The following is a 27,660-nucleotide window of genomic DNA, read 5'->3' on the forward strand; positions in this document are numbered from 1 at the left end:
ATCATACCTCGAGTGGGCACTTTTAAAAAATATATAAACACATGACCTTTGTCTGAAGCATATCATGCCTCTTTGAGCCACAGATGGCATACAGAGTGACTCGATGGCATTTAGTTTTATCCAACATCAAGATAAGTAATAATGAGTCTGTGTCCTCACTGAGAAGTTGAAAGGTCAGTCAGCAGAGAAAGCATGCCTTTGGCCACACAGGAAACTGCTCCACACTTTGCCTAAGGTGAAACTAACACATCTGCCTGGCCATGAATTTCCTATGAGGGGTCTTTTCATGTGGAAATTTACAAAAGAACTCCCACCTTTTAAATTGCAAATTAGAAAATATCAATGGGCTTTCAAGTGTTGAATGCCAATTAAATCCTCTGTTAATATCTTTAAGGTGAAGGACACTGTTTGGTCTCCTAACAAGGAGAAATATTACCTTCTGTGTAATTAGCACTGCTCATGAATTAAGCCTGCACTATTACACAGTGAATGTAAAGAAAACATCGATTCCAGCCACCGTCTAAATGACAAAGCATTTCTTGTAGTTTTGTCTGTTTTGCAGGTTTATTATTGTCCATAACCCAAATGTTACAGATAGGTTACAGGTGGGTGTCATCAACCATTGCACCAGGCAGTGGCTTCTGTTGTCTGCGACAACGACCAGCACAAACAAGACCTGCAAAGGAGGATTTCAGAGCCTCCCTTAATTAAACGTAATGAGGCCACGATGGAAAATACCCAATTACAAGTAGAGCTGAAACGATTAGTCACTTAATCAAGTCAGGCAACAGAAAATTAATCTCTTTGTTGCTTTCCTTTGAGCATAAACGCTTAATGTGCACCGCTTCCAGCTCCTAAACGTGAATATTACAGTGAATTTCATTTGGACTTGTCACTGTTACCAAATTTTCCTATTTGACAGCTGGGATTTTTCCGCAATTATCAGGCTTTTGATAGACTAAAAACATAATCGATTAAGCAAGACCGCAATCCAGTGTGATTGTGAGCCCTAAATACAAGTTCCAGGAGGATTACCAACAGTGTGTGCAAAGTGTGCGTAATTAAAAATGATTCAACTCTACATTTTACAAATATTTAATTACTGATACATAAAATATAAGCAGAATTATATTATTGTTGCACTAAAGGACACAGTACACAGCACTTTACGCCAGCAGCAGTCCTATGGACTACGTTTCCCGTGCACCCCTGTCGTCCCGCCCACATACCTCTGGCGTGCGCTCACGCTGCGCTGTGGGGATCCTGCTCAGCGCGAGTTGCCCCAACAGAAGCAGCGAGGCTCACGGTACAAAAGTTTCTCCACAGGAATGGGCAAGTTTGAGAAGAACGCTTTTCTTTTACACCTCACCCCCGCGATCCCCACAGCAACAACGGATTGGATATAAGGATCGACTGCGCCCCGACAGACAGCTCCAGATCTGGACTTTATTTCGTCTTCGTGTTTCTTTTTCTGGGGGTGATCACTTGGATAACTTGGATTCATCTGAAGATAAAAGCAAAACAAGTTGGGAGGTGTTCACTTGGGGGGGAAAATGCGTTCCTCTACGCCGCCTCGCACTTTTGCAAAGTTCGCTGTGGTTTTCCTGCTGTTGTTGAGAGTGGAGAGCGGATCTGGTACTAACGCCAGGACGTGTCCGTCTCCCTGCGCTTGTCTCAGGGAGCTCGTGGACTGCGGTCGGCTGAAAAGGGGACAAACACTACCAGCCGTGATCCCGGAGTGGACAGTTGAACTGTGAGTCTACTGGATCAGCTTTTGATTTGCATCGCTGTGAATAAGGGTTTAAAGCTCTGCGCACCTCTTGGGGAACACGTTTAGTTTTCTTGAGATGAGATGGGATGACCCGCATTCCTGTCGCACTGAAGAGGGAACGGGTTGTAAAGCAGAAAAAGTAGAAGACTGACTTAATTTGCTTTGATTCTATTGTTATTTGCTATAGATCCAGTCAGGAGTCCAGAAAAAGTTGCGCGTAATGGTGACCTTAGTCATGAATCCGCTTGTGTGCGTTATATTCACTGATCCTTTTTAGCAACGTGCCATTTATGTGAGGGAAGCGTTCAACACATCATACATACACCAAACCCCCCCTTTCTACATAACCTGCAGTTAATTGTGAACAAATCCACCGAACGACTGCAGGTACTGGGCGTTTAGTCAGGCTCTCCCGTGGGAAGCAGCATCATAGAAGCAGCTACAGAAGCTGCCAGTAAGCAGATATTAATGAGCATAAGTGCTTTTAATAAAGAAGAATATTGCGTTTCGATTTGAGAGACGGGCATCTACACGTTTATCCGCACTGTTTGGGTGTTTCGTGTTTTCCCTGTCCAGATTTTTAGTGTCACAAACCCCCGCGGGCCTCCCCACAGCCATAAAAGCGTAAACCAGATGCAGTCTGGTTGCAGCACTGAAGTCTTTCCTCGACTCAGACCTCCATTACTCTGTCCACAGGCTGCTTTTGGTTGAGCTTGGCCTGTGGCCTTTTTTAAAGCTGGGACACCATACCCAGCTGTAACAGCGTGATCCTAGATGTGTTCTACTTAGATAATTATTCTGAGTGACTTGTTTTTTTTACATCCTGGCTTTAAGGTGGAGTGCTTGGTTTTTATTGCCCCGTGTCACAGCGCTTGATTTCGGTGCTTGGTTGTAGTTCTGAGTGCTGCTGCTCAGTGAGTTTTCTCTCTCCCTAAAATGTGCTGCTCTGGAAACTTGAAGTTGCCAGAGAAAACAGAGCCAGCCTGAGCCTCGTAACCGAGGCCCAGTCTTCCCAAAAAAACAAAAAAGTTCCATATGGGGGGAAAATTCTTTTCACTCTGGCATGCTAATTTACGAGTGGCTCTCCAGCACATTTTAAACCCCTTAGACCGCCCGACCCTTTGTTTTCCAGCACCCCATTATTTCTGCTGAATTAGCAACACAAGAGCCAGCGATGGTACTGATTAAGGGGGAGCGTGTAGGATTAGTCTCAGAAAGAGGAGGGGGGCATGGAGAAAGTATGGAGAAGTAGGATTAAGCCGCACATATATGAGGGGACGTTGAGAGAAAAGGCAAAAGATTAGTCCAACTTTTAAACTGAGAACATATTTATTAAATGGAAAGTGCACCATTTGATTTTTAGTTCCTTCTAAAAAAAAGTCTCAGTTGCATAATGTTAAACATATACAGTCAAGTCAAGGTAACTTTATTGTACCTCGACAAATACATGATTTTGGGGGCCAATAATCTTATTTTTTTAGGGAGACCCAATATCACAGATGGATAAATATACTGATAGTGACAGAGTTTCTACATTAAAACGTCTACTTTGCATTTTATGTTTTAAAAATAGTTTTTATGTGAGTGAATCTCAGACACCACGTTGAAGATATAGATATATCTGTCATGTGGCGGTATCAGTCGACTGAAATGTAGTAATGACTTGATAGTACGTCATAAATGTGAATTTTCTAGCACATTAGCCAAATTTTAAAATTAGCCTAATTTTACCTAGATACTTGTTTAGTACTTGAAGTATTCAAGTGCTAAACAATGCAATGTTGTGGTAACTTACTTTTAGTATAAGAGTCACATTGAACCAAGTACATTTTAGGGGCAACCACTATTGACATTTGACATCAGCCAGGCTTTGCTTATTTTAACACAAGGACAGATAACACTAGCAATTACTTTGGGCTGCTTCCTTATACACAAACTTTGTTAGAACATGCAACACTGAAAAAGAGGTGAAAAACAAAAAAAAATTGATGTCTCTGCGTTTAGCTAGCTAGAACTAGTGAGCCGCAGCTGCTAGCCAGTTAGCCAAACTATTAGTTTTTCTATGACATTTGAAATATGACAAATAGTGTATATTTGATTAAACATTTATTGGATAACTTTACTGAAACATTAATCTGACCAGGTAGAAACCATAAGAACATTTTCTTAAAAGTCACGTGCCATTATAGCTGATGCTAAATCTGTTAGCTACTTAGCTAATTCCTTAGTGTGGTGTCTAAAATCTGAAAGCTAGTAATTGCTACATGCTTTCCAAAATCCTATTTTCTGTGGTTGGTATTTTTTAAAAAGCTGAGAATAATTTAGGTTTAACTGTAGTTTGTGATGTGACGATCAGATTTCAGAATCAGAAACTTGTGGCTAACTTGTGGTGTTTATGCATCGTTATTTTCTAAACAGTTGTCATATTTAATTTGAAATCTGATATTTCCCCTTTTATTGTAAAATGTTAATGACAGCTCTTGTAGTGTGTAGAGTAGCTCATTCATTTTCTTTAGTGAGTGATAAGTACATTTTCACCAGCCCTGCAGATATAGTTCTGCAGCACTGCCTGTTATCTTGCTCCTCTCAGAGCCTGCTTTGTGAGGGATATGAAAGTGTCATGGCTACTCACGGTTTATCTCAGGAGTATGATAGGGCACCTTTCCCTTATGGCCCCCAGCGCTGGAGCTGTAACAACAACAAAACACAGCTGCATGCTTGGAGGAAAAAAATGGGGGGAGGGGGTGACGGAGGTTAGTTAGAGTAAAACTCTGGTTGAGTGGCTTGAGAAACTTTCCACCAAAGAACAAAAACAGGCCCCAGAAAATTCAACAGGGGTGTTTCAGGCGTATGAAAGGCGTCCCTCTCACTTTTCCCGGCATTGAGAATACATTAGCAGTTGTTAGGTTCTCCCCCTCCTTCCAGAGCTGCTTGATGGATTCCAGATGAGGGAGGTAAGGGGGGCGAAGAGGAGGAGGGGAGGTGTAAAAAAAAAAAGTGTCTGGCACCACAGCGTCGATCGTGCGCAGCAGCATCAATAACTCCAGTGCTTTATGGCGCACGAGGCTCTGCTCGCCAGATTTCTCGAGCTGGTTTTCAGGCTCCTTTTCAAAAAAACAGGCAGCAAAAACAAGAGTCTCACCCCGAGTGAGCTGCAGCCAAAGCTGCTTCAGACGAGTCCAAGACCAGGCTCGGTTTGAGCCAGGCCTCCATCCAAACGGGGCTCAGACAAAACCAAGACATAGACCAGATCCAATTGAGCAATAGTCAAGACTAAAACAAACAACGTGCAGACTATGTACTCATACTTCTAAATAGAGTATTATATTCAGGAGTTTCCAAATCTGTCAAAACTTTAGAGGAGTTGTGATTGCTAGGGGTTTTTGAGGTCAACTACACAACTAAATAACACTGAAAGTACATGTTTAATACATGTTAGATTTGATTTTCAGGATTTGTAAATATCGAAGTCAGAAAAAAGGGATTTACGAGTCCAGACACCAACAAAGACGTCTGTACAGAGACTCGGTTACTAACAAACCTCTGCCGACTCCACTCGTCTCATCCCCCCCCAAACACACACACAATAAGTTATCAGGTTGTAGGTTTTGGCTTTCTCTGCTGACGTCTGGTTTTGAAGGAAGCTGTGTTTCAAAGGAGAGACCAAATGTCAGAAGCAGCCTTTTAACTTGTGAAGCATTCAGAGGGGAAAAGGTTGTGTTGGAACTTTTTTTTCTCTTGCTTTGAGATGTTGTCCAATATTTTTGCACTTCCCTAAAACACCTCAAACAATCTTAATGTTGCTGCTATTTGACTGTATTTCAAAGGGATATACCTGTGGTTTGAAACCAAAGTCACGCCCACCCTTAAAAACAACTGGAACTAAAATTCAAACCAGTCGAGAATGCGACTCTAAGCATTCTGTTACGTCTTGGAGCTTTAACCTCGTAGTTACATTATAGTGAGTTTTTCTTTGATCCGCTTTCACTGTTCACAGTTTTAAGGCACAATAACACACCAAATTTGTATGTAATTATGTTTGCTGCGCAGACCCAAATGTAAGACTGCAGCAGCTGAAAACTACAGTGCGTGGGGTATACTTTTCCCTTAATTTTTCTTCCTTTTTTTCCCGCAGGGACCTGAGCCACAACAAATTGCAGGTGCTCGACAGCACTTTGTTTTCCAAACTACAACATTTAAAAGAAATGTGAGTACGCCTCGCACATTTCGGAGTAAACTCGGGCTTTTCCAAAACAGTCTGTGACTAACTCCGTGTCTTTTTTGATGATATATTCAGAAAGCTGAACCACAATGGACTGGAGGAGATACCAGATCTGGGCCCTTACGCCTCAAACATCACAGTTCTCATTCTGTAAGTAAACCTTTCCTTTAAATCGAAAGCTTCTCTGGATTCTCACCTCAGCGTGGTGTGGAGGGTAATTCTCCGCCGGGGCTGTCATGGCTGGTTAAACTAGCGAGTGGGGAAGTGGTTCCTCCCCCTCCTCCTTCTCTCCAGAGAGCAACCCATTTGACTGAGCTGGTTCCCAGACGGGGCAGTCAGAGAGATGGCAGTCAGCCCCAGACGGGTCACGTGTTTCGAGACAAATGCCATCAACAGAAATGGAAAAAAAAATAAAACATTTTGGTGGCTTTCCCTGCTTGTTGGTGTATTTTTAAACTGGAGGCAGTGACGTGAGACTGGGAAGAAAGAAAATCTGTCATGTGAAAAATGGGTTTTTTTTTGGTGTGATCCCAAGTGGATGGGTCACGTCCAGTCCTTTAAAGAGAGTTGGAAGAAAATGCTTCAGCATTGTCTTGTTGTATCAGTTTTTCTAACTTTTGTTGAGAACGATCACTTCGTGTGCTTGAGTGATGCTGAGTATGCAGAAGGCGATTTGACTTGTCGTAGTCGGTCCCTGTCAGACTTTAACCAGTATTGTTGTGCAATACGTGCTCTCGGGGCAACGCCAGATATTAGTGTGTGAAACCGCAACAATTTTATTTGCTTTCTGTGGCACGTCTCTCAAAACCAGCCAAAGTGAAGTTACTGTGGAGGAATGTGCCTCCACTCTGAGCTAGATGAGGCCTTTTCCTCATCAAGCCCCAACACGAAACGCCGCGGTCGCCACAGGGCGTGCAGTCTTTAGTCAGTCAATTGACAATTTGTTTACAGATTTCACTCAAGAGCGTCACCTCCAGCTATAAGTTTCCTTAGCACAGAAACATGAGTAGGGTAGACTTTTTTTTAAATCCAAAAAACCCCAAAAACCTTCATACTTTAGAGCAGGGATGTCAAACTCATTTTATATTTTGGGCACTTACAGCCCAGTTTGAGCCTTAGTGGGCCGGATCACCGAAACTCTGTTTTCTGTCAGTGTAAAGAAGTTTAACTACACATTTAATCGCTAACATATTTTAAGTAAACAAGTGCGATTGCAACAACACATCTTAGTTTTTATTTATGATTTAAAAATGCTGCTAAGTTCTGTAACCTACTGCAGAGACTGTCCTGTAACTATAAAACAGAAAGTTTTTGTTCATTTAGAGAAAATGTCTGATATATTTATTTATACTGTGAATCCATTGTTTGTTTGTTTGTTTGTTTGTCTGTTTTGTTTTTAAACCCCTTTCTAAGCACTTAGTGAATGTGAATTGTTTGTCTATTACGTAATTACTTTGGTCTAGTATGAATGGCCAAGGGGGAGGTGTTTATCAGTAGGAAACTGATGTTAAATTTTGTTAACATAAGTTAAAATTCCTTCCCTTCATATTATTCAAAGCCATACAGCCAGATTGGAGCCTCTGCTGGGATGATTCTGCAAATGGTTTTGCAAATGTTTGAGCCATTTTTGAAATAAAACCATTTAATGCTGACAATTAGTGAAAAACAGGATGCACGAGAAGCTGGAGCTAATATTAGCTAATACACATTTCTGCTAACCATGGACTGTTTAACAAGATGGAACTAGCTTCCAGGTTTGAGAGGTGGAGCCAGTGTTGAAGTACCTTTAAACTGTATTCTATTTAATTGCCACTAGGGGGCGACTTCTGGGGTTACAAAAGGACATAAGGTTTAAAGCAGTGGTTCTTAACCTGGGTTCGATCGAACCCTAGGGGTTCGGTGAGTCGGTCTCAGGGGTTCGGCAGAGCCTCCGCCGTGCATGTATGCACGCACGGCCCATTTTGTGCACCAGTAAAAAACATATGCATGTCTTGAATTTGAAAAAAATCTTATTTTATTTTTCACTAAAGAGAGGTTCAGTGAATGCGCATATGAAACTGGTGGGGTTCGGTACCTCCAAAAAGGTTAAGAACCACTGGTTTAAAGGAAAACAGCTCTCGTTTTCCTTCTTGCAAACATTTTCCTGATGAGTTTATGGGTTCAGTCACTAGTTTTAGGTCATGCTAAATAAAAATTGAAGTTTATTTTTGTACATTTTGGTAATTCTAAGAGTCAGAAAGGAGAAATATCAAGGTTGTGCTCATTGGCTAACAACTTATCAATCACAACACGTTAGCAAGTAAATGTGAGGTGAGCTCTCTTTTGTCTCGGTCGTATTTAACTCAATGAGATGGCAACGCCCACGCAGGGCTACGTCCATCTTTGAGCAGTCTTTCATTCAAACAAACTATTCTAGCTAATAGCTACAGTTTGTTATGCTAATTTTCTGTAAGTGGATAGTGCCGTGGAGCTTCATGAATCCTATTTTGCTGACATACAAATTTGTTTTTAACCAAAAAGCTCACAATATGCAGTTCAAGGTCAGTTTTAATTTGAGAAACAAAAGAATGTTCTGTGAAACATTGCCTGTGCTATATAATTAAGTAAATACTGGCTATTTTGCCTTTAAAAAGATCACATTGCAAAACTGTGGTTATCAGCGGGTTTGCCAGCATTCAAAAACTCCCGTATTTGTCAAACCCAAAACACACCGCATTATAACTCTGTTATTGTTGTCAAGCACAATTCATCTGAAATATGCAAAAACCAGAGTGAAGAAAACGAGCTCACGCAGAAGAAAAAGTGAACACTTGCTCTCTCACTAGCCATCCTCCTCCTTCAGATGAAATGGCACAGTGTGATTTTTCCCTCCAATGAAATATTTTTCCAGAATTTCTCTCCCTCCTTTAGTTTCTCCAAGCTGGGAGGGTTGTAAAGAGGGGGGAAAAAGACCTCGGGGTATCGAATACCACTTATTCAAACAGCCAGTCAGACATAGCGGCAGCTCTCGTCGACTTCTTTGACCCCGTTGCTCTGAGTAAAAACAAACGGCAATAACCCTGCAGCTGGTAGTAATTGAGTCGTGATCAGTTTAATTAATTGAACAATTTCCCAGGAATTTATGGAGGGGGTAAACCCCACCACCACTAAATCCCTTTGCTTGTGTTCAAGGAGGGTTCAACAAATGACCATAGAGATTCCAGGTTGGATTAGGTGTATAAGGAGGTGAACCTCTGTGTTCCTCAGGAAATGGGAACCTTGTTGAAATTAAGAGATCCAAAGCAAAATTGGCACAGATAAAGTAATTGTTGAATTTTTCATGTGATAGAGATTCAGCTGCTAATGAAAATGTTTGTTGGTTTTGATAAATCAGGGTTTTGTTGAATCTGTTCTTTAAAAGTCCCGGCGGTATTCCTTTACAAGGTGCTTAGTTGTTTTTGCCTGGCTATGGGTTAAGCTAAACTTGATTTGATGCTAATTGAGTTGTTGGTTGTACTCCAGATAAAAGACTATGGCAGCTTTGTTATGTGAGGAAGATGGCTGTGAGGTTAGTGTGAGTTGTGTTAGCTGGTCACATATGTTTAGATTTAGAAAAGTGTGTCACTGTAGCGTTTCTTTAAACTCAAAGTTAAAAATGTCTGCCTTGCACGATCTGATATCATCGTGTTGGTGTTGTTCCCAGATCAACATAGGAAATGTTGTTCCAGGATCAACATTGCAAGTGACCAATCAGAATGTTGTGACGTCATACTTTTGCGACTTCGGGAAAAACCGCCGTAAAACAAAAAACTGTACTTAAGCTACGAGAAACCGCCTCTGTCCGCCGATCAACGGACCCTGACCCTTTAATAAACGCCATTAAAAACAAAAAACTGTACTTGCAACCTTGCAACATTGGAATTTCATAAATGCACAAATGGCTTGGCGCACCAAAGAATAACGTCACAACAATGTGATTGGTCACTTGCAATGTTGATCCTGGAACAACACTAACACGACGACATCAGATCATCCGTCTGCCTCAGTGCTTCAACCAGATGGTTTGATGGACAGTTAAACTTGAGAAACTGCAATTAAAGGAGGGATTAAAAGTTTGTTTCTTGTCGTTGTCTTTTTCGCTCTTACCTATGCTCACTTCCAGCTCCATACTTTGGCTGTTGGGGTCTGCTTAAGTAGAATTGTATGATTAATAGTTCCGAGGAATCCGTATACCAGCCCTTGTTCGTCTTTCTGATACAAGCAGTCTTTGCTCCTCTACCCTAGGCCCTGTCCATGCATACTCAGGCATTTTATTAAATGTTGCTTTTTCTGTGTTTTGGCCTTTCAGCCACATGTAAAAATTAAAAATTGAGCTCCTTCTAGGGTTCCTTCTGTTTCTACGTTTGTATGTAGACAAAGAAATCAGAGTTTCTCTTATATCTTAAAAGGAGTGTGCCTGTATCTCTTTTACTAATGTAATACTGTGTGCCGTGTTAGTCTTTGTAAGCTTTTAATTGGCAACATATATATATGTTTAAGAATATATGGCCAGCAGTTGCTTTGGCATGTTCTTGACAGTCTCATCTTTTTCGTGTGGACAAAGATGTTTTTCAAAATGAACTTGTTTGAAACAAATACCTGTGAATGTGTAGCCGGAGAAAGGCCACTCTGTTTTTTAAGCCAACTTTCTTCTGATTGGCTGCCCCTCATCACCAGAAAATATATATTTACAGATTGTGGGCAGAACTTCTGAGTGTAGGTCAAGGGTTGACCATATTAGGGTTATACACTCTTACTGATGTCACACAGAGCCAAGAGCAGAAAAAAGTGTCAGGAACAGTTCTTAGAGCAGTCTGAAACCTGAGGTTTTAGCTGAAATTGTTACTATTTGACTATGTTCACTATTGGTATTCAGCATTCTAACATTATGTATTTGATAGAATTTAAGAAATACAACAATGTGTTTTATTATAGAGATGCACCGATACCGATACTGGTATCGGGTATCGGGGCCGATACTGTAAAATGTGTGTGTACTCATACTCGTAAAAGTTAACCGATACCAACTTATTTCATTAATCAGAGGGTGGCTTGTCATTTCTGTTGTAGTTTTTTAGATTGGCCACTAGGGGGGCAATTATTATTTTATTTATTATTTATTTTATAATTTTTTATATTTTATTATTTATTTAATAATAATTATTTTGTTTGTTTGTGTACAATATGGACACTCTGCAATAATTTAAAAGTTTAATTTATTCGCAAACCTAATTTGTATTTATTTTATTCCAAACAGAAGTGTTTATTTATTATTCTGAAAGCTCGAGACAGTGCCAATAGTTCAGTGATATTTTGTTAAATTACAATGTGGAGACTCTGCAATAATTTAACAGAAGTGCTTATTTTTCACTTGAAATTTTTTTGTGGTCATTTTCATTAAGATTTTATTTTTTATCGGCAGGGAATATAATAAAACCTGTCTTCCAATTAATTGTATTTGTGTGTGTGTGTGTGTGTGTGTGGTAGAAGTATCGTTTTTTGTACTCTGTATCGGCAAGTACTCAGATCCAAGTATCGGTATCGTATCAGTTTGAAAAAATTGGTATCGTTGCATCCCTATTTTAGTACTTTGTGCAGTGCAGAAACGTACAGCCTTGTTCTACACAAGCGTCCTTCAGTTCACGTTGACACAGTGTGTTCTTCTCACTAACTGACGTGTTAAGATGATCTGCCATTTAAGTGAGATATGCAGATATGTGCAGAGTTTAATATGGCGTCTCAACAGTGAAGCACAGCGCTGGTTTTCATTACAGGCGCCACTGCAGAGAGGGAGAGAGTCATCAGATGGCTTCTGCAAACTCTGTTCTTTTTCCAATAGGAAATACCACACACAGGCACACACACACACACACACACACACACACACCACAGGCAAGATACATTTAGAAAAAAAAGCGACTTTCCATTTAAAGAACTTCCCCCTCCAAAAGTATTATTTGCCAGTCACTGCAGCGAGCTTTGCTGAACACGGGGCAGTAACAATAAAAAGCCTCGACGAGGATCTCGTGTTTTTGCGGTGAGTAAATGTGGTCAGCTTGATGGTGGCTGAGGCCAGAAATACGATCGAGCTATGCAACAAGTGCTGACAGGTATAAGCTTGTGTGAAACCTTTGTCTTATTGGTGTAATCGGCCTGTGAGTATAAAAACCTTTACCTGATTATATTGCACATTGTAAGCATTTGAGAAGGTTTGAAAAAAAAGACCACTACCTGCGATTAAATCGCTTTGTAGCCACGAAAGCTGCGCAACAACAACGTTACCATAGTTTAATAATTAGTGCAGATTTCATCAGTATTCAGCATCCATTGGGCTGTTATTGACACATGCTTGGCCTTCCACGGACTTCCAGAAGCTGCAGCAAAGCCCTGCAATCACACTAGTAATGACTCCATAATCACATTAGATTGAACGAACAAGTTTGGAGTGAGTGGATTTAAAGTGTACAGAGCTCTGTTTGTTTGTGTGTGGCAAGGACTCTTTGAGTGGCAGTGCAGATGTTGAGACTGAAAGCAGGGTCTCGACGTACAGTCCCGCAATTGTCTGGGCATGCAGTCGCACAGAGAGTCGCACAGAGAGTTCACGGTTGGGTTAATGTTTAAAGATGAACAGCGGAAGATATTTTCTGCTGCGAAATAACGGATTGTGCAATAATTACACGGGAGACAGCGATGATACCATCTAGCAGTCAAATCGAAGGCTAAGCTCTTCCCCGGGAGCGAGGAGCAGGCACCGAGCCCCTCCACCTGTCCCCTGTTTGAGCTCTCTCTCTGAGCAAAACTGGAAAGACTGGTTCTGTCTCACCTCCTTCTCTCAGCGACCAGTCAGGGGAACATGAAAACTGAGATACAGGTGGTGTGCGGCACTTTTGTTTGGGACCCGAGGGCTGTGATGCACGGAGGGCTCGCTGCAAATCTCCAAACAAAAGTTGCTGACAGTGAGCCAATGTGTTTTACTTCGGTAATGATGTAGTTCGTGCACACCGCAACATATGTTTAGGTTTGACAATTCAGTTCAATTGAATTTTAATTATATAGCACCAAGTCATGACAACATTCACATCTATGCACTTTATTGTGTAAGGTAACCCTAACAATCAGACGACTGCTTTTGAGAAAGCACTTGGCGACAGTGGGAAGGGAAAACCCCCTTTTAACAGGAAGAAACCTACAGCAAACTCAGGCTCAGGGAGGGGCGGCCATCTGCCGTGACCGGTTTGGGACGAGAGGAAGAAGACCGGACAAATTCGAAAAACGTGGAACAAGAAAAGAAAGTGAAGGCACGCTCGCCAGATTCTGTGTGACAGTTTAATGGAGCAATGTTTTCATATGTTTTATGAACATATGAGTCTCGGGCTACGTCTACGCTAATCCGGATACATTTGAAAATGGTGTTTTTATTTAAAAACGCTCCGCGTCCACACTGTCGTTTTCAATCGTTTCCGAACAGTTCTTCATCCACACTGAAACGACCAGAAATGCTTACGTTCCTTCACTGAACTGCATCATTTCCGTCTGCTGCTTATTTACTTTCCGGCTCTTTGAAACATCGTGGTAAAATGTTGAGTTTTTTAAATGGACTAACAATGAGGTGGAGTTGTTGCTACGAGTAACACAAAAGTACAAAGTTGCAAAAGCAAGTGAGAATCAAAGAATTTGAAGAAAAGCTGTCAAAATTGGGAGCAAACAAAACAACTGCTGTACGATGCCATCCGCCATCTTGGTTGAATTGGTCACATGACTGCATCACATGACTAAAATGTGTCAAGGTTTTCGAAAAGCCCCCATTTATGTCTACACTGTGACAGCGTTTTCAAATGTATCCACTTTGGAGCGCGTTTTCAAAAAGCTCAGTTTTCCTTGACCAAAAAACACCTCAGTGTGGACAGAAAGCCAACACGGAGAGGAAAAGATGCGCTTTCAAACGAAAATGTATTAGCGTGGACGTAGCCTCCATGCCCGGCAAACTCCTCCATCTCTCCCAACTCTTTGCTTCCCATCATATCACCCCGTGAATGAGAAGTTTACAAAAAGGTGTTGCAGTTCCCACCCAGTTCTACGAATCTGCAGCACACCACAGTTTCATAGCAGCGTGACGCAGGTTCAGCTAATTTGCATTGGTTAAACATTAATGGCACCGCATCTCATATTAAACCTAAATTATAAAACTGTCCTTGCTTCTTCTTTTTTTTTTTTGGTGCTGGAAAGAGGCTTCAGGAAAACCTCTCCTGGTCAGCAAGGTGTAGCTGGAGGAGGGACTGTAAGTAATGAAAACTAAGCCTGTAGTCTGCAGCTTTGGAGGGAAACCCCCCCTCCATTCCACTTGCTCTCTCCCTCTCTGGTGCAGAGTCTCATGCACAAAGAGGGCACTGTAGAGGCTCTGTTTATAACTAAGCAGTCCCTGCACTGCAATTTAGGAGGCGTGCAGCTCAGGAAATTGCTGGCCTCTGCTGAGGCATGCTTTCACTGAGGGAATGGTATTCATCAGCCAAGTAATTGGCAGGTTACTTTTTTAAATACCTTGTTGGTAATTACCTTATAAACAAAATAACACATCAGTAAAGTGAAAGCTTGTTTGGTGTGAAGAGCAGCAACATTAATCATATTGAATAATTTGTTGGCTTTTTTAATGAAATGCGCGTGCAACCTCAGCAGAAAAAAAAGATGACATAACTTCATGTTGGGTGGTAAGTTGACGCTTTAAGAGCGCGAGAATTCGTCATTTTTTTAATTCCGCAGCCTAATTTTGGGAATGCGAGTGCTTGTGTATCTGGAAATGTGAAACCGATGCGCACCGCTAGCCAAACACATGATGTTTTTGTCATTTATTGGAGCAATGGTGTCTGTATTTTCAGAGCAAACAACAAGATCACTGCGATCTCCGAGGCTCAGCTCCGGCCCTTTCTTGCCCTGGAAACCCTCGACCTCAGTAACAACAATGTTGGGGAAATAAAGTCCGGCTCCTTCCCTGCTCTGCCTCTCAAGAACTTGTGAGTGTTATGATTTTCTTTATCTTAAGAAAAACATTCAGATCAGAGCATGAGCATGGCGCTGTCATGAAACTCGTTCATTCAGAGCCAAAGAAAGGTGGTGTTTCCAGCTGTAGTCGTTTATATTTGGCAGCATATTTCTGTTCTGGGACCCCACAGCAGTCAATTGGCACATAACACAATACATTTATTAGTCTTATTAGTCATAGATGGCATGAAAATGGGCGGAGGTGGATTGCAAAGCAGCTTGCAGATGCACACTAAATTTAGGCAGGTTTAACAGTAGTAGTTCAACAGTAGATATTGCTGTTTTTCTGCAGAACGTTTGTATTTAAAGCAGGTTTTACAAGCATATCTTCCTTTTTCAGGTTCCTCAACAACAATCGGTTATCCTCTCTGGAGCCTGGCTGCTTTACCAATCTGTCGAGCTCACTGCAGGTTCTCCGGCTCAACCGCAACCGCCTCTCCAACATAGGACCCAAGATCTTCACCCTGCCTCACCTACAGCATCTGTAAGCAAAAACATTACAAAGGCTTGCTAGACAGTTTGACCATCCATCTCTAGGACTTACGGCTCTGGGTCATCGGGGTAATAGTCTCAACAGAAAAGCCCAGATGTCCCCCATCCCAGCCACCATCAAGGTGTTCCCAAGTTTTGTTGTCCCATAATTCCACATTTTCCTCTGGCTTCTAAGGGCTGTTTGTCCATCTAGATTATTTTGGTATTGGTTTCCCAATTTTGGACATCGCCTGTCACTTGCCACGTTGGGCTCATGTGGACAATCCACGGGCAGTCTCGTGTAGGAACTGTGTCCTTTATGCTAAAATCCACCTGAAGGAAGCTCGCACACTCTTTTGTCGTATTCCACGACCTGACTTGTTGCACAGGTTGCTATCGTGGTACCACGTTGGAATTCACTGAGCTCCTGGGAGCGACCCATTCTTTCACAAATGTTTGTAGAAGCAGTCTCCATGCCTGAGAGCTTGATTTCATCCACCTGTGGCCATGCACGTGATTACTTTTAGCAGTATAGTGTATCCACCTGTGCTGAGAGATGCATGCTGGTGACACCTCGACAATAGAGCCGTCCTCCTCGACGGAGTTGTAGCGTGAGCGCGGGGCACGCTTGTACTGCTTTTCACTGTGAAAATAGTTTGAGTCCTGTTTCCACTTTAAACTTTCTGCGTGCGTTTCAGAGAGCTGAGCAGAAACCGGGTTCGCAGGGTGGACGGGCTGACTTTCCAACACCTCCCAAGTCTTCGCTCCTTGAAGATGCAGAGAAACAGCCTCAACCGCCTGATGGACGGATGTTTCTGGGGTCTCAGTAATATGGAAGTCCTGTAAGCATTTTTTTGTGATGTGTTTTATTCCTGAAAGGTAATGTTGTGTGCAGAATAAAGTCTCACCGTGTGTGTGCACGTGTGTGTGTGTGCAGGCAGCTGGACTACAACAACCTGACAGAGGTGAGCAAAGGCTGGCTGTACGGCCTGCTGTCTCTGCAGCAGCTCCACCTCAGCCACAACACCATCAGCAAGATCAAATCTGACGCCTGGGAGCCCTGCCCGAAACTCAGTGAGCTGTGAGTCCACCTTTCTATCTATTTCCCCCCACTTTCTATTCACACTCTGAACTCCCAACACTTCTCTGTTGCCCTCTCCTCCTCTTTGGCACTCCCGCCTGCCCTTCCTCACACTCCAGTTCCTCCCGTCGCCAATATACCCCGACACACACACACGTAGACAAAGCAGCGTCTCTTGTGCTCTGCCAGTCAGTGCCAACATTAAAGCACTGCCAAAATATTACACACCCCTTTGCCTCCTTTCTGCTCTGCTGTCACTTGAGCCAAAACATTGGCCTCTGGAAGTCCTGTTAGTTGTTTGTTTGTTTTTTGGAAATTCCATTATTAGTTGCATTTTCGTTTCTTTGAAATACCCACAAAATTGATTTCTCAAGCCATCAGCGCACGTTCCTGCGAGCGGATTGGATTTCCTTTGTTGTGGTTGTTGTTTACAGCGGCGGCCGGTTTTAGTGTTCGCCATGTCTGGAGCTTTTTTCACGGATAGCTTGTTTTTTCTTTTCTTCCTTCTTCCTCCCTCTCTTTCCCCACTTTTTTTTCGCTCTTATCACACAAGTCTGAGAGTAAACAAGTCGCCTGTGGGTTGTGAACGTGTTCAGCTATCTTGATTTGTTCTCATCAGAGTTTACTTTGAGGGGAAAAAAAATATAGTCTGTTCGGAGTGATTCACAAATTCTTTTTTGATGCAAAATGTGATCTCTGCAGACTGATTGGAGATAAGGTTGGTCTGGAAATATAAAGGCAGTTCTGTTTTGTTTGTTTTTTAAATATGAAACATGAAGCGTCACAACAGCCGAGACAGTTTGTAATCAGCGCTTTGCAGAAATGTATTTATTATTACCTTCTTGTTTTTCCCATAGCAACCTGTCCTCCAATCACCTGTCCAGGCTGGACGAATCGGGATTCGCAAATCTCGGCGTGCTTGACAGGCTTGACGTTGGAAACAACCGCGTGAGCTTTATCGCTGATGGAGCTTTCCGTGGTCTCTCCAACCTGCAGATGCTGTAAGTTGTATTCATTGTTGAGTAAGTAGTGCCTTACTCTCTTAACCCTTTAAAGCCAGTCTGAGCAGCACGCTCCGTTTTGCGTAACTATTTTTAAATCCCTGTAGAACCGGAACCGCGTAAGCTAGCACAATAATTTTTTTTGCATATGAAACCGGAGGAGTTGTACTTACATCTTATGCCATCAGCTTGTCCTAAGTCACGGTTTCCTTCCACATATAGCTTTGCAAAAACTGCATAAAAACCGCTTGCAGGAACAAAAACATAATATTCCAGAAACACACTTTGCTTTCCGATCAGCTGTTCATAACACTTCCCACATTGAAACAGACGTCAGCGCGAACTATCACATGTCCGCCATTACCTGCCCGAAACCAGAAGTGACGTCATTTTCGCGGAAAAATTCCTCTTAAATTTCTCCAAGTAGAAATATATGTAAAAAACAAAACAAAAACGATTTTCAATTTTTTTGTAGTTTATTGCACTTTTTATGTAGTTACTGTGGACTAAATGCATACATATTATTAAAATATGGGCTATAACAGTTGTATTGTTATAGCAACTTGAAATACTCCCAAAAATGGCTCTACAACATGTAAAAATATAAAGTAAGCTCTGGCGGCCTTGGTTCTATGGCAGGTCTTAAAGGGTTAACAAGAGTAATTTCTTACACAACTTGTTGAGTTATATTTTGCTTTTATATGGCCACACCATGGTGATAGCTGGGGTTACAATAAGACCGTCAGTCTTCTTTCCTGATGAGCTTATGAGTATTAAGTCAATTCGGGCCATACTGAATAAACAACTAGGCCTTTTTGGTTTTGGAAGCCAAGGTGCAGATGGTAAAAACGCTAATCTGGATGCTTTTAAACAGGACTGCACGAACCAATGGATGGTGTCGTGGCATCTACGTCCATCTCTTATACTGTCTATACCTGAGATGAATTGTTACATGTTTGCAAGTTAAAATTACAAACCTGCTGCTCCGTGCCCACACATAAATCCTTATAAAATAAGAACATGCACATGGTGGCTGTAGCTCGTGGCAGAGCAGGTCAGCCACTAATCAGAAGGTCGGTGGTTCGATCCTAGGCTGCCTCCTAGCTGCATGCCAAATATCGGGGGCAAGATACTAACCCCATGTTTGCCTACTGGTGGTGGTCAGAGGGCCCGGTGGTGCCAGTGTCCGGCAGCCGTGCGCCCCAGGGCAGCTGTGGCTACAATGTAGCTTGCCATTGCCAGCGGGTGAATGACTGAATGTAGTGTAAAGCGCTTTGGGGTCCTTAGGGACTGAGTAAAGCGCTATACAAATACAGGCCATTTACCATGATCTTTTATTTAAGTTTAAAAGACAAATCAAAAAAAAAAAAATCAAGTTTTGGCTGGGATCAGCAGCCATATTATGTTACCATAATTTTATGGTAACATAATATGCATAAAATGCATGTTATGTTACCATAAAATGCATTTTATGCATATTATGCTTTGCAAGAGCTAGCAAAGTGTCAGTTTAGTGTTAGCAGCAGTGGATAGTCTTTCGTGGCCTAATCACGGTTTGCACTTTATTGTCTTGCCCTCTTGCACTACAAACAAAAATTAATGTAAGTAAATGTAATGTGATTACTGCTTTACATCTAGCACTGATTACTGTAAGTAGTTTCTAGATCATTGTGTAGAACGTTATTCACACTGTTGTTCTGAGTGTTTCATTTCTCTACCTTTCTAGAAACAGCAGAACCACTAATCATGTTTCGTTTAAATTGCTCGAACACTTAAAAAGTCCTTACCTACCCCAGTCTTAACCCAAAGTTCATTGGCAAACATATCGAGGCAAAATAGATTTCAAACTTTTCTTTTCAGGTTCTCCGTGCTAGGGAGAAAGAACACAGCTTGTATAAAAGAAAGGAGAAAAAACCCTTCAGAGAGCCACAAACCCAACCTCAACACCCCCTCCTCCCCACACACATACACACCATACACCCATCGTCCCCTGTTCCCACAGAGAGGCTCCCTAACATTTTTCCCAGTTAGGTCTTTTTAACCAGAACCAAATGTCTTCCTTAGGTCATCGTAGGGCAGGTGTGCACCTAGTTAGACGTAGATTGCTTCAGGCCTTCAAACCAAATGCCCCCTACACACACACACAGACGCACACATACACACTTCCTCAGTTTGTATCAGCCATAGCAGGCGTGTCAAGGAGAAAAAGAACTGTTTGAAAGCAGGAAAGCCGCTCGGGGATCAAAGCAGGCAATTTCTCAGGGAAATGCTTTTACTGATGTTCATACCCTAAAACTGTGTATTTAGTTGTTTTGCGTGTATTTTTCTTTCTGTGGACAGCAGGATAAATGTAACCATATTTTTTCCAGGAGTTTTTAGTTTTGGTAGCAGAAAATGTTTCATCAACATCAACAGTTGGTTACAGTCTCTCGATTTCAAAGAGACATTTTTTTTTCTCTGTGTAATGTTTCTTTTTTTTCAACCTCGTGTTTTATTTCTATTCCCACGGGGGAAATTCTGAAGTTCAAAGTTCTAACTCAAACATTGAGTGGAAACTTAATGTTCCCACTGGAGTAGTTCGCATGTAGAGACTAGACTTGCTAGCTGCTTGAGTCGTTTCCACAAAGCCAACGTAATATAACGCTGGAAATGGCTGAAATATGTAAACTCACAAGGACATAATGAGCAATTAATATCAGGAGAGCTTAACCAATAAATATAGAAAGATATGTTGGTTTTGGTCCATTTTAGAATAAATAAAGTGTCTTTGTGTATGTTAATATTTTGGTAAACTCCTTTGGGGATGATGGAATATATCATCCCCTCGAATGCAGTTTAAAATGCAGCACAGCTTATATTGTCGAGCTTCCTTGTAAAACTTTTTTCCACTATACAACACAGAAATGCCAAAGCAGACTTTTAAAAAGTGCCACCACGGCCAAGACGCGACTTCCTGTTTGGGCACGGGGCCACTTTGTAATTTTAACATCTCGAGCATTTTCCTTCCATCACGCGAAATGTAAAGCCGCATAAAGTTTTATTAACATCACAAGCGCAGTTGTTTTCTGGGTGTGGATTTTTTTTCTTCCTGTTTTTTAAAAGTGCTTTTTATGTTTGCTTCTCCTGAAAGGGATCTCCAAAATAATGAAATCTCCTGGACTATCGAAGACATGAACGGACCTTTCTCTGCTTTGGACAAGCTGAAAAAACTGTGAGTGTGGGATCATTTTGCCATAATCCTAGTGGAACACAAACAATGTAAGGTCACCGAGTCAAAAGTGAGGTTGGAAATTGATAAGACTTTTGTTGTTTTCCCAGATTTCTGCAGAGGAACCAGATCCGCTCGGTGACCAAGAAGTCTTTCTCAGGCCTGGACGCGCTGCAGCACCTGTGAGTCGGCCTCGTGTTTCACTGATTGTTTCCAAAAGTCCGAGCTGTAAACTAACCAGGGTGAATCACACTAAGACAGAGAGGCTGTTTGTTTCTTCTCCCAATCCTCCGCTTTGATGTGGAATCAAGAAGAAAACTCTGCCATTAGTATCTTTACATGTGTGCCAGACTATATCGATCACCGAGGCAAGTGGAGATAAGTCTGTGTGTAAATGTGTGTGTGTGTGTGTGTGTGTGTGTTGGGGATGGTGGTGCAACAGCTGCATTTGATTCTAATTAGAGTTTTTTCCCAGCCGTTGCCAAAGCTCAAAAGCAGCCCAGCGTTGGGCCTCTCTTGATTAACGCAGCAAACTGCTGCACAGAGTTTTATTGTTCTGGAGCCCAGACCTTTTTCTTCACTCGATTGAAGTTTTTGTAGCCTTCGCTCCACACGGCTGATGTCGGCAGAAAAGGCTGCCATCTTTGCGCGGGGATCTTAGCGGCCCTAATTTTCTTCTCTCTTTCCACTCCGCAGAGATTTGAGTAATAACGCCATCATGTCCATCCAAGCGAACGCCTTCTCCCAGATGAAGAACCTGCAGGAGCTGTAAGTGTCTACGGGCAGCTTCAGTTAGTGTTTCCAATGTTGATGTGGGACAGAACACCAGGTGAAACTCATTATGGTCTGCTGGGAAAAAGTCTGCAGCAAACAGTGCTTACTCCAGTGTTAATAACGGGTTCACGGTTTTCTTTGTGTCCTTCATTATAGGAAAGCTTTCGCTGAAAAACACAAGCAAAGCAACCTTTAAATTTATTCAAATTCAGTGCAAGTCTTGACAAATTACATACACAGTACACCGGAATAATGTTTCCTGAAGAAAACAGGTGCATTGTAGTTGGATTTTAGGTGATATTTTAGTATGTCTGTGCGTCTATATCTACATTAAATATCCAGTATAAATACCAAACAATATATAAATCTTATTTTTTTCCTAAACGTATTCACTTCTACATTTACCTGATTCATATACACAAACCGATGGTCTTGTACTGATAAAAATCTCCCTCTGTAGATTCCACTGTGGTCTTTATTTGACACGCGGCTTTACCTTCATCGGCTGTGTGAGGAAACGCAGACTACCAGCCATTCTAAATATTACTGCAAAGTGAATTAAACGCTTCTGGTATCTTCTCCCCCCCGGCAGGCGTCTAAACACCTCCAGCCTGCTGTGCGACTGCCAGCTGAAGTGGCTACCCATCTGGGTGGCAGAACAAACCTTCCTGTACTGCGTCAATGCCAGCTGCGCCCACCCGCAAATGCTGCAGGGCAGGAGCGTGTTCGCCGTCCGCCAGGAGGAGTTTGTGTGTGGTGAGTGATGCATCCACTTGGTGCGAGACCTTGACACAAATGTCCCATAATGTCTGAGAAACAGCCATTTATCCACGACAGGTTTTCCACTCACAGACTGGCCCAGATTGTTGGGTATTTTCCTCCTTGACTTCTGGGTTTCGAGAAGGAATATGATAGAAGTTTACTACGTTTTTCCTTCAGGGCTCCATCTGCACTTAGTTACAGATAAAATCCTAAGATTTACACTCGTGTCTTGGCTCTTTAAAATAATGATAAGGACTAACAAAACATAACATCATATCAGAGCTGATCTGCAAGGTGTCGTTTAACCTGACAATTAAAAAGTTATCTGAAAGACTTTTTTTGATTAAGAGATATAGGAGGTCCTCAAACCTTCTACAACTGAGGATATAATGTCAGTTATTAAAATCCAAAATCTTAAAAAATGGGAAATTGGAATGAAATTGGAATGAGCTAAGCTAAGCTAACATGTTATATATTTATATATGTACTTGCAGCTCAAAAATTCCTTTTTCTTATTCACACAGAGGATTTTCCAAAGCCTCAGATCACTGTGCAGCCGGAAACCCAATCGGCCCTCAAAGGCGCCAATGTGACGTTTGTGTGCTCTGCGGCCAGCTCAAGCGACTCGCCGATGACCTTCGCCTGGAAAAAAGACAATGAGGTCCTTAATGATGCGGAGATCCACAACCAGGCCCACCTACGGGTGCAGGGGGGAGCAGGAGGTGAGACGGAGGTGACGGAGTATACGACCACATTGCAGCTCCGAAACGTCGAGTTCTCCAGCGAGGGGAGGTATCAGTGTGTGATCTCCAACCATTTTGGATCTTCGTATTCTACCAAGGCCAGACTCACCGTCCACAGTGAGTTTGGAGTGGGATGCGTCATTTTATGAGCACGGACCTTTAAAGATCCTAAACAGTCTAATCAGAATGTATTTTGGTCTTTTTCCAGTGCTCCCTTCCTTCACGAAGACACCTATGGACTTGAGTATCCGCGCCGGGGCGACGGCTAGGCTGGAGTGTGCTGCTGTTGGCCACCCTTCCCCCCAGATCGCCTGGCAGAAAGATGGAGGCACCGACTTTCCTGCCGCCCGTGAACGCCGGATGCATGTCATGCCTGAGGATGATGTCTTTTTTATAGTGGATGTCAAGACTGAAGACATTGGCGTTTATAGCTGCACAGCTCAAAACACAGCTGGAGCCATTTCTGCAAATGCTACACTCACAGTTCTAGGTGAGAGAAAGGCACCAATTTCAGGTCCAAAGTCTTATATGTAGAAGTTGTTGGCCCATTTTAAACTCTATCCTTGTGCTTGTCTTACAGAAACACCGTCATTTCTCCGTCCACTCATGGATCGCACTGTGGCCAAAGGTGAGACCGCCGTCCTTCAGTGCATTGCTGGCGGTAGTCCTCCCCCAAAGCTGAACTGGACCAAAGATGACAGTCCGTTAGTGGTTACAGAGCGCCACTTCTTCGCAGCTGCCAACCAACTCCTTATCATCGTTGACGCCGCAGAGGCAGATGCAGGAAAGTATACTTGTGAGATGTCCAACACTCTGGGCACAGAGAGGGGCAACGTTCGACTGACGGTTGTGCCGAATCCCAACTGCGACTCTGGAGCACAGGGCGTCGTTGGGGTGGGTATTGGAACTGGGGCAGGATCTGACGATGATGGGTGGACCACAGTAGGCATCGTCATCATAGCGGTGGTGTGTTGTGTGGTTGGTACTTCCCTGGTTTGGGTAGTCATCATCTACCACACCCGTCGAAGGAACGAAGACTGTAGTGTCACCAACACAGGTCAGTTCATGGGGCTTATTTAATTATCATTCAGTACCTGATTTCTTTTTCCTTGCACATTTAATATGTAATAATGAAAGCAAAACTTAATCAAGTGTCGTTATGCTTTAGATGAGACCAACCTTCCTGCCGACATCCCCAGCTACCTGTCCTCTCAGGGCACATTAGCAGACCGACAGGATGGTTATATACCGTCTGAGAGCGGTAGTAGCCATCAGTACATGACGTCTTCTATTAGTGGTTTCTATCTGCAGCCTAAAGAAATGATCGGTAAAAAGCTGCCTTTTCTTCTTTGTTTCCAAAGTGAAAGCTGTAGAAACAGTAAGGTTTTTTAGTCGAGCCCATTCGTTTGTCCTGACAGGTCTTTGTCATTTGGATACAGGAAGTGAAGTGGACATGGAAGTGGCCATTGATCCTCTGCTTTGCCATTACCAAGGTCCAATTGGCTCACTGCTTCAGAGAGATAACATGTACATGACTGACCCAACTGAAGTCTTCACAGGTCTGCAAAATAGTCTGTCAACATTACTCTTGTTCAGCTATAAAAATCTATTCAAGTGTATGTGACGTACTTTAAAAATCTCAGACTGTTTATAAAGATTCTGACTGTTTTTCAAACCCTTCAGGTTGTTCCGCTGACCAAAGGCCAGCTTGTATGGACTCCTACAACGGCAGCCTGACAAACTCTAAAAGGAGGGATTACTTCCTGACCGAGCATTTTGACCTCTGCTCGTCCACTGTCCTGACCCAGCTTCCCAATGCTAGTTTGCATCATGCTTCCTCCTACCATCAGAGCGACCATCGTTCATCAGTGGAGGAGGGGGATACGGTCGATTACGGGAGACCTAATGAATGTCTCTCCCCCTGCAACACCTTCATGGGTAGGTCTTAAATTCATGTTTCCCAAACCGTTCTTACGTCAGAATTTCCTGTGCTCCGGCCTGACTTCTTGTTGCACGTTTTCACTCAGGAACATTTGGGAAAGCTCCCAATTGGAGGCCTCAGGAACTCCATCCAGGATTCACCCCACTGTCAGTAACACAGAATGGCATAACTCTGCACGAGAATCCTTATACTGCTCCGGATGCAGAGTCAGACCACAAGGAGTTCAACGACTCTTCATCAGAGCAGAGCAACAGTGTGTATGAACAGCCATTTGACAACACTCGGACTGGTTCCACCTCACAGTGTCTATCAAGCACTTAGCTGAGCGACTGAGCTCCAGTGAGCTAGTGTTTTTCATGAAGAGAACAACCCAAAAAAAGAACATTTCTACCTCACTGAATGTACACTTTTGCAATAAAAGGACTCCTCATGTGGACAACGAGTGAATGTAAAGGACAATTTAATGTTCCTGCAGAAAGAAAAAGGAACATATTACCAGCTGTTGTTGAGGATACAGATTCTGTTAAATATTAAAGATCAATATATACATTTTTTATTAAAGTTTATTATATTTTGTAAATTGTATATAAAAAAAGATTTCATTATTTTTGCTTACATTTTGAGTACTTTGCAGCTCTGCCTATTCACTTATTCCAGCTTTGAATGAAGCATTGTTTTGCACATACATTATGTAAACAATAAAAACACCTAAATGTGTGCTGCTAAATTCATTGAAGGCTTCACGATGTTACTCGCTTCATCTTGCAAGAGATGGAGGTGTGGCCATGTGGCATATGTCGGGGGTGGGAGGTTAATGCTGACTTTTTATACCCAGTCTTTTTTTTTAGAACCACAAACCACCAAGGACAGTCTAGGTCTGTCATCAGTGAGCCCCCCCACACAGAGAGGATATTTAACTGTTAAGTATCACGGTCCGACTCCAGAAACAGCTTGGGAACAACTGGGTATTACTGTTTATTGACTTTCATAGTAATCATACAAATTCATGTTTCAGTGCCATATTGGGATATTCACCAGCCACTTTATTAGGTACACCTGTTCAGCTGCTCATTAATACAAATATCTGGCCAAACAATCACACAGCAGCAACTCAGTCCATTAAGGCATGTAGTCAAGATGCCCTGAAGCTTAAGTTGAGCATCAGAATGGGAAGCAAAGGTGATTAAAATGCGACTCAAAATCACTTGATTTTCCCCACACGTCTCTCAGGTTTACGAAAAATGGTCAGAAAAGGAGGAAATATCCTGTAAGCAATGTTTATCCGGAAGAAAACATTGCGACCGTGGCTTAGGGGGTTGGGAAGCGCATCTGTAACTGGAAGGTTGCCGGTTCAATCCCTGGGCTCTCTGTCCTGGTCGTTGTGTCCTTGGGAAAGACACTTTACCCTTCCGCCTACTGGTGTTGGCCAGAGGGGCCGATGGCGCGATATGGCAGCCTCGCTTCTGTCAGTCTGCCCCAGGGCACCTTTGGCTACAACTGTAGCTGCCTCCACCAGTGTGTGAATGAGTGTGAATGAATAGTGGCATTGTAAAGCGCTTTGGGTGCCTTGAAAAGCGCTATATAAATCCAATCCATTATTATTATTTTTGATGTAAGAGGAGAATGGCCAGGCTGCTTCGAGTTGGGAAGAAGGCAACAGTAACTCAAATAACCTCGTTACAACGAAGATATGCAGAGAATTATCTCTGAATGTACAATAGCTCAGATTTGAAATAGACGGACTACAGCAACAGAACACCACGACGCCAGTCCTGTCAGCTCAGAACAGGCAACAGGTTACAGTTCACACGGACTTACAAAGATGAAGAGAAGAATGGAAAAGTCTTGATATCTGCTGCCACATTCAGATGGTAGGGTCAGAAGTTGTTGTAAACAACATGAAAGCATGAATCCATCCTGGCTCGTATCAGCGGTTCAGGCTGGTGGTGATGTAATAGTAGGGGGATATTTTCTTGGCACGCTTTGAGCCCCTTTGTACCAACTCAGCACCATTTAACCCTTTAAATCAGGGGTGGGCAACTCCAGGCCTCAAGGGCTGGTGTCCTGCAGGTTTTAGATCTATGATTGATCCAACACAGCTGATTTAAATGGCTAAATTACCTCCTTAACATGTCTTGAAACTCTCCAGAGGCCTGGTAATGAACTAATCATTTGATTCAGGTGTGTTGACCCAAATCTGAGGCCATGGTTCTCAGCCGGAAAAGGGTGGAGTGCCCACTCTGGGTCGGGGATGAGTTCCTACCCCAAGTGGAGGAGTTCAAGTATCTCAGGGTCTTGTTTGCGAGTGATGGGAGAAGAGATCGACAGACGGATTGGGGCTGCAGCTGCAGTAATGCGGACACTGCACCAGTCCGTCGTGGTGAAGAGGGAGCTGAGTGTAAAAGCGAAGCTCTCAATTTACCGGTCGATCTACGTCCCTACCCTCACCTATGGCCACGAGCTGTGGGTAGTGACCGAAAGAACGAGATTGCGGATACAAGCGGCGGAAATGGGCTTCCTCCGAAGGGTTGCTGGCCTCTCCATTAGAAATAAGGTAAGAAGTTCAGACCCGCTGCTCCTCCACATCGAAAGGAGCCAGCTGAGGTGGTTCGGGCATCTGACAAGGATGCC

General features: G+C 42.8%; 1 protein-coding gene across 1 annotated transcript; it reads left to right on the forward strand.

The window, feature by feature from the left end:
• Positions 1–1,286: 1,286 nt before the first annotated feature.
• lrig3 (leucine-rich repeats and immunoglobulin-like domains 3) lies at positions 1,287–25,732 on the forward strand. The gene is made up of 19 exons (XM_006799691.3): positions 1,287–1,753; positions 5,907–5,978; positions 6,069–6,143; positions 14,885–15,019; positions 15,388–15,531; positions 16,217–16,360; positions 16,456–16,599; positions 17,457–17,600; positions 20,731–20,811; positions 20,919–20,990; positions 21,505–21,576; positions 22,175–22,338; positions 22,869–23,204; positions 23,296–23,577; positions 23,668–24,144; positions 24,256–24,414; positions 24,527–24,646; positions 24,771–25,025; positions 25,115–25,732. Exons 1-19 carry the CDS (start codon positions 1,554–1,556, stop codon positions 25,348–25,350), a joined length of 3,312 nt encoding a protein of 1,103 aa, XP_006799754.1. The 5' UTR covers positions 1,287–1,553; the 3' UTR covers positions 25,351–25,732.
• The last annotated feature ends 1,928 nt before the right edge of the window (positions 25,733–27,660 follow it).

This window comes from Neolamprologus brichardi, chromosome 17, assembly GCF_056152115.1.
Source record: "Neolamprologus brichardi isolate AB-2024 chromosome 17, ASM5615211v1, whole genome shotgun sequence".
NCBI classification, from domain to species: Eukaryota; Metazoa; Chordata; class Actinopteri; order Cichliformes; family Cichlidae; genus Neolamprologus; species Neolamprologus brichardi.

Coding starts and splice junctions, on each gene's coding strand:
- lrig3 (XM_006799691.3), top strand. CDS start 1,554: ATGCGTTCCTCTACGCCGCCTCGCACTTTTGCAAAGTTCGCTGTGGTT. Junction 20,812..20,918: donor TTGGACAAGCTGAAAAAACT/GTGAGTGTGGGA, acceptor TTGTTTTCCCAG/ATTTCTGCAGAGGAACCAGA. Junction 23,205..23,295: donor GGCCAGACTCACCGTCCACA/GTGAGTTTGGAG, acceptor GTCTTTTTCCAG/TGCTCCCTTCCTTCACGAAG.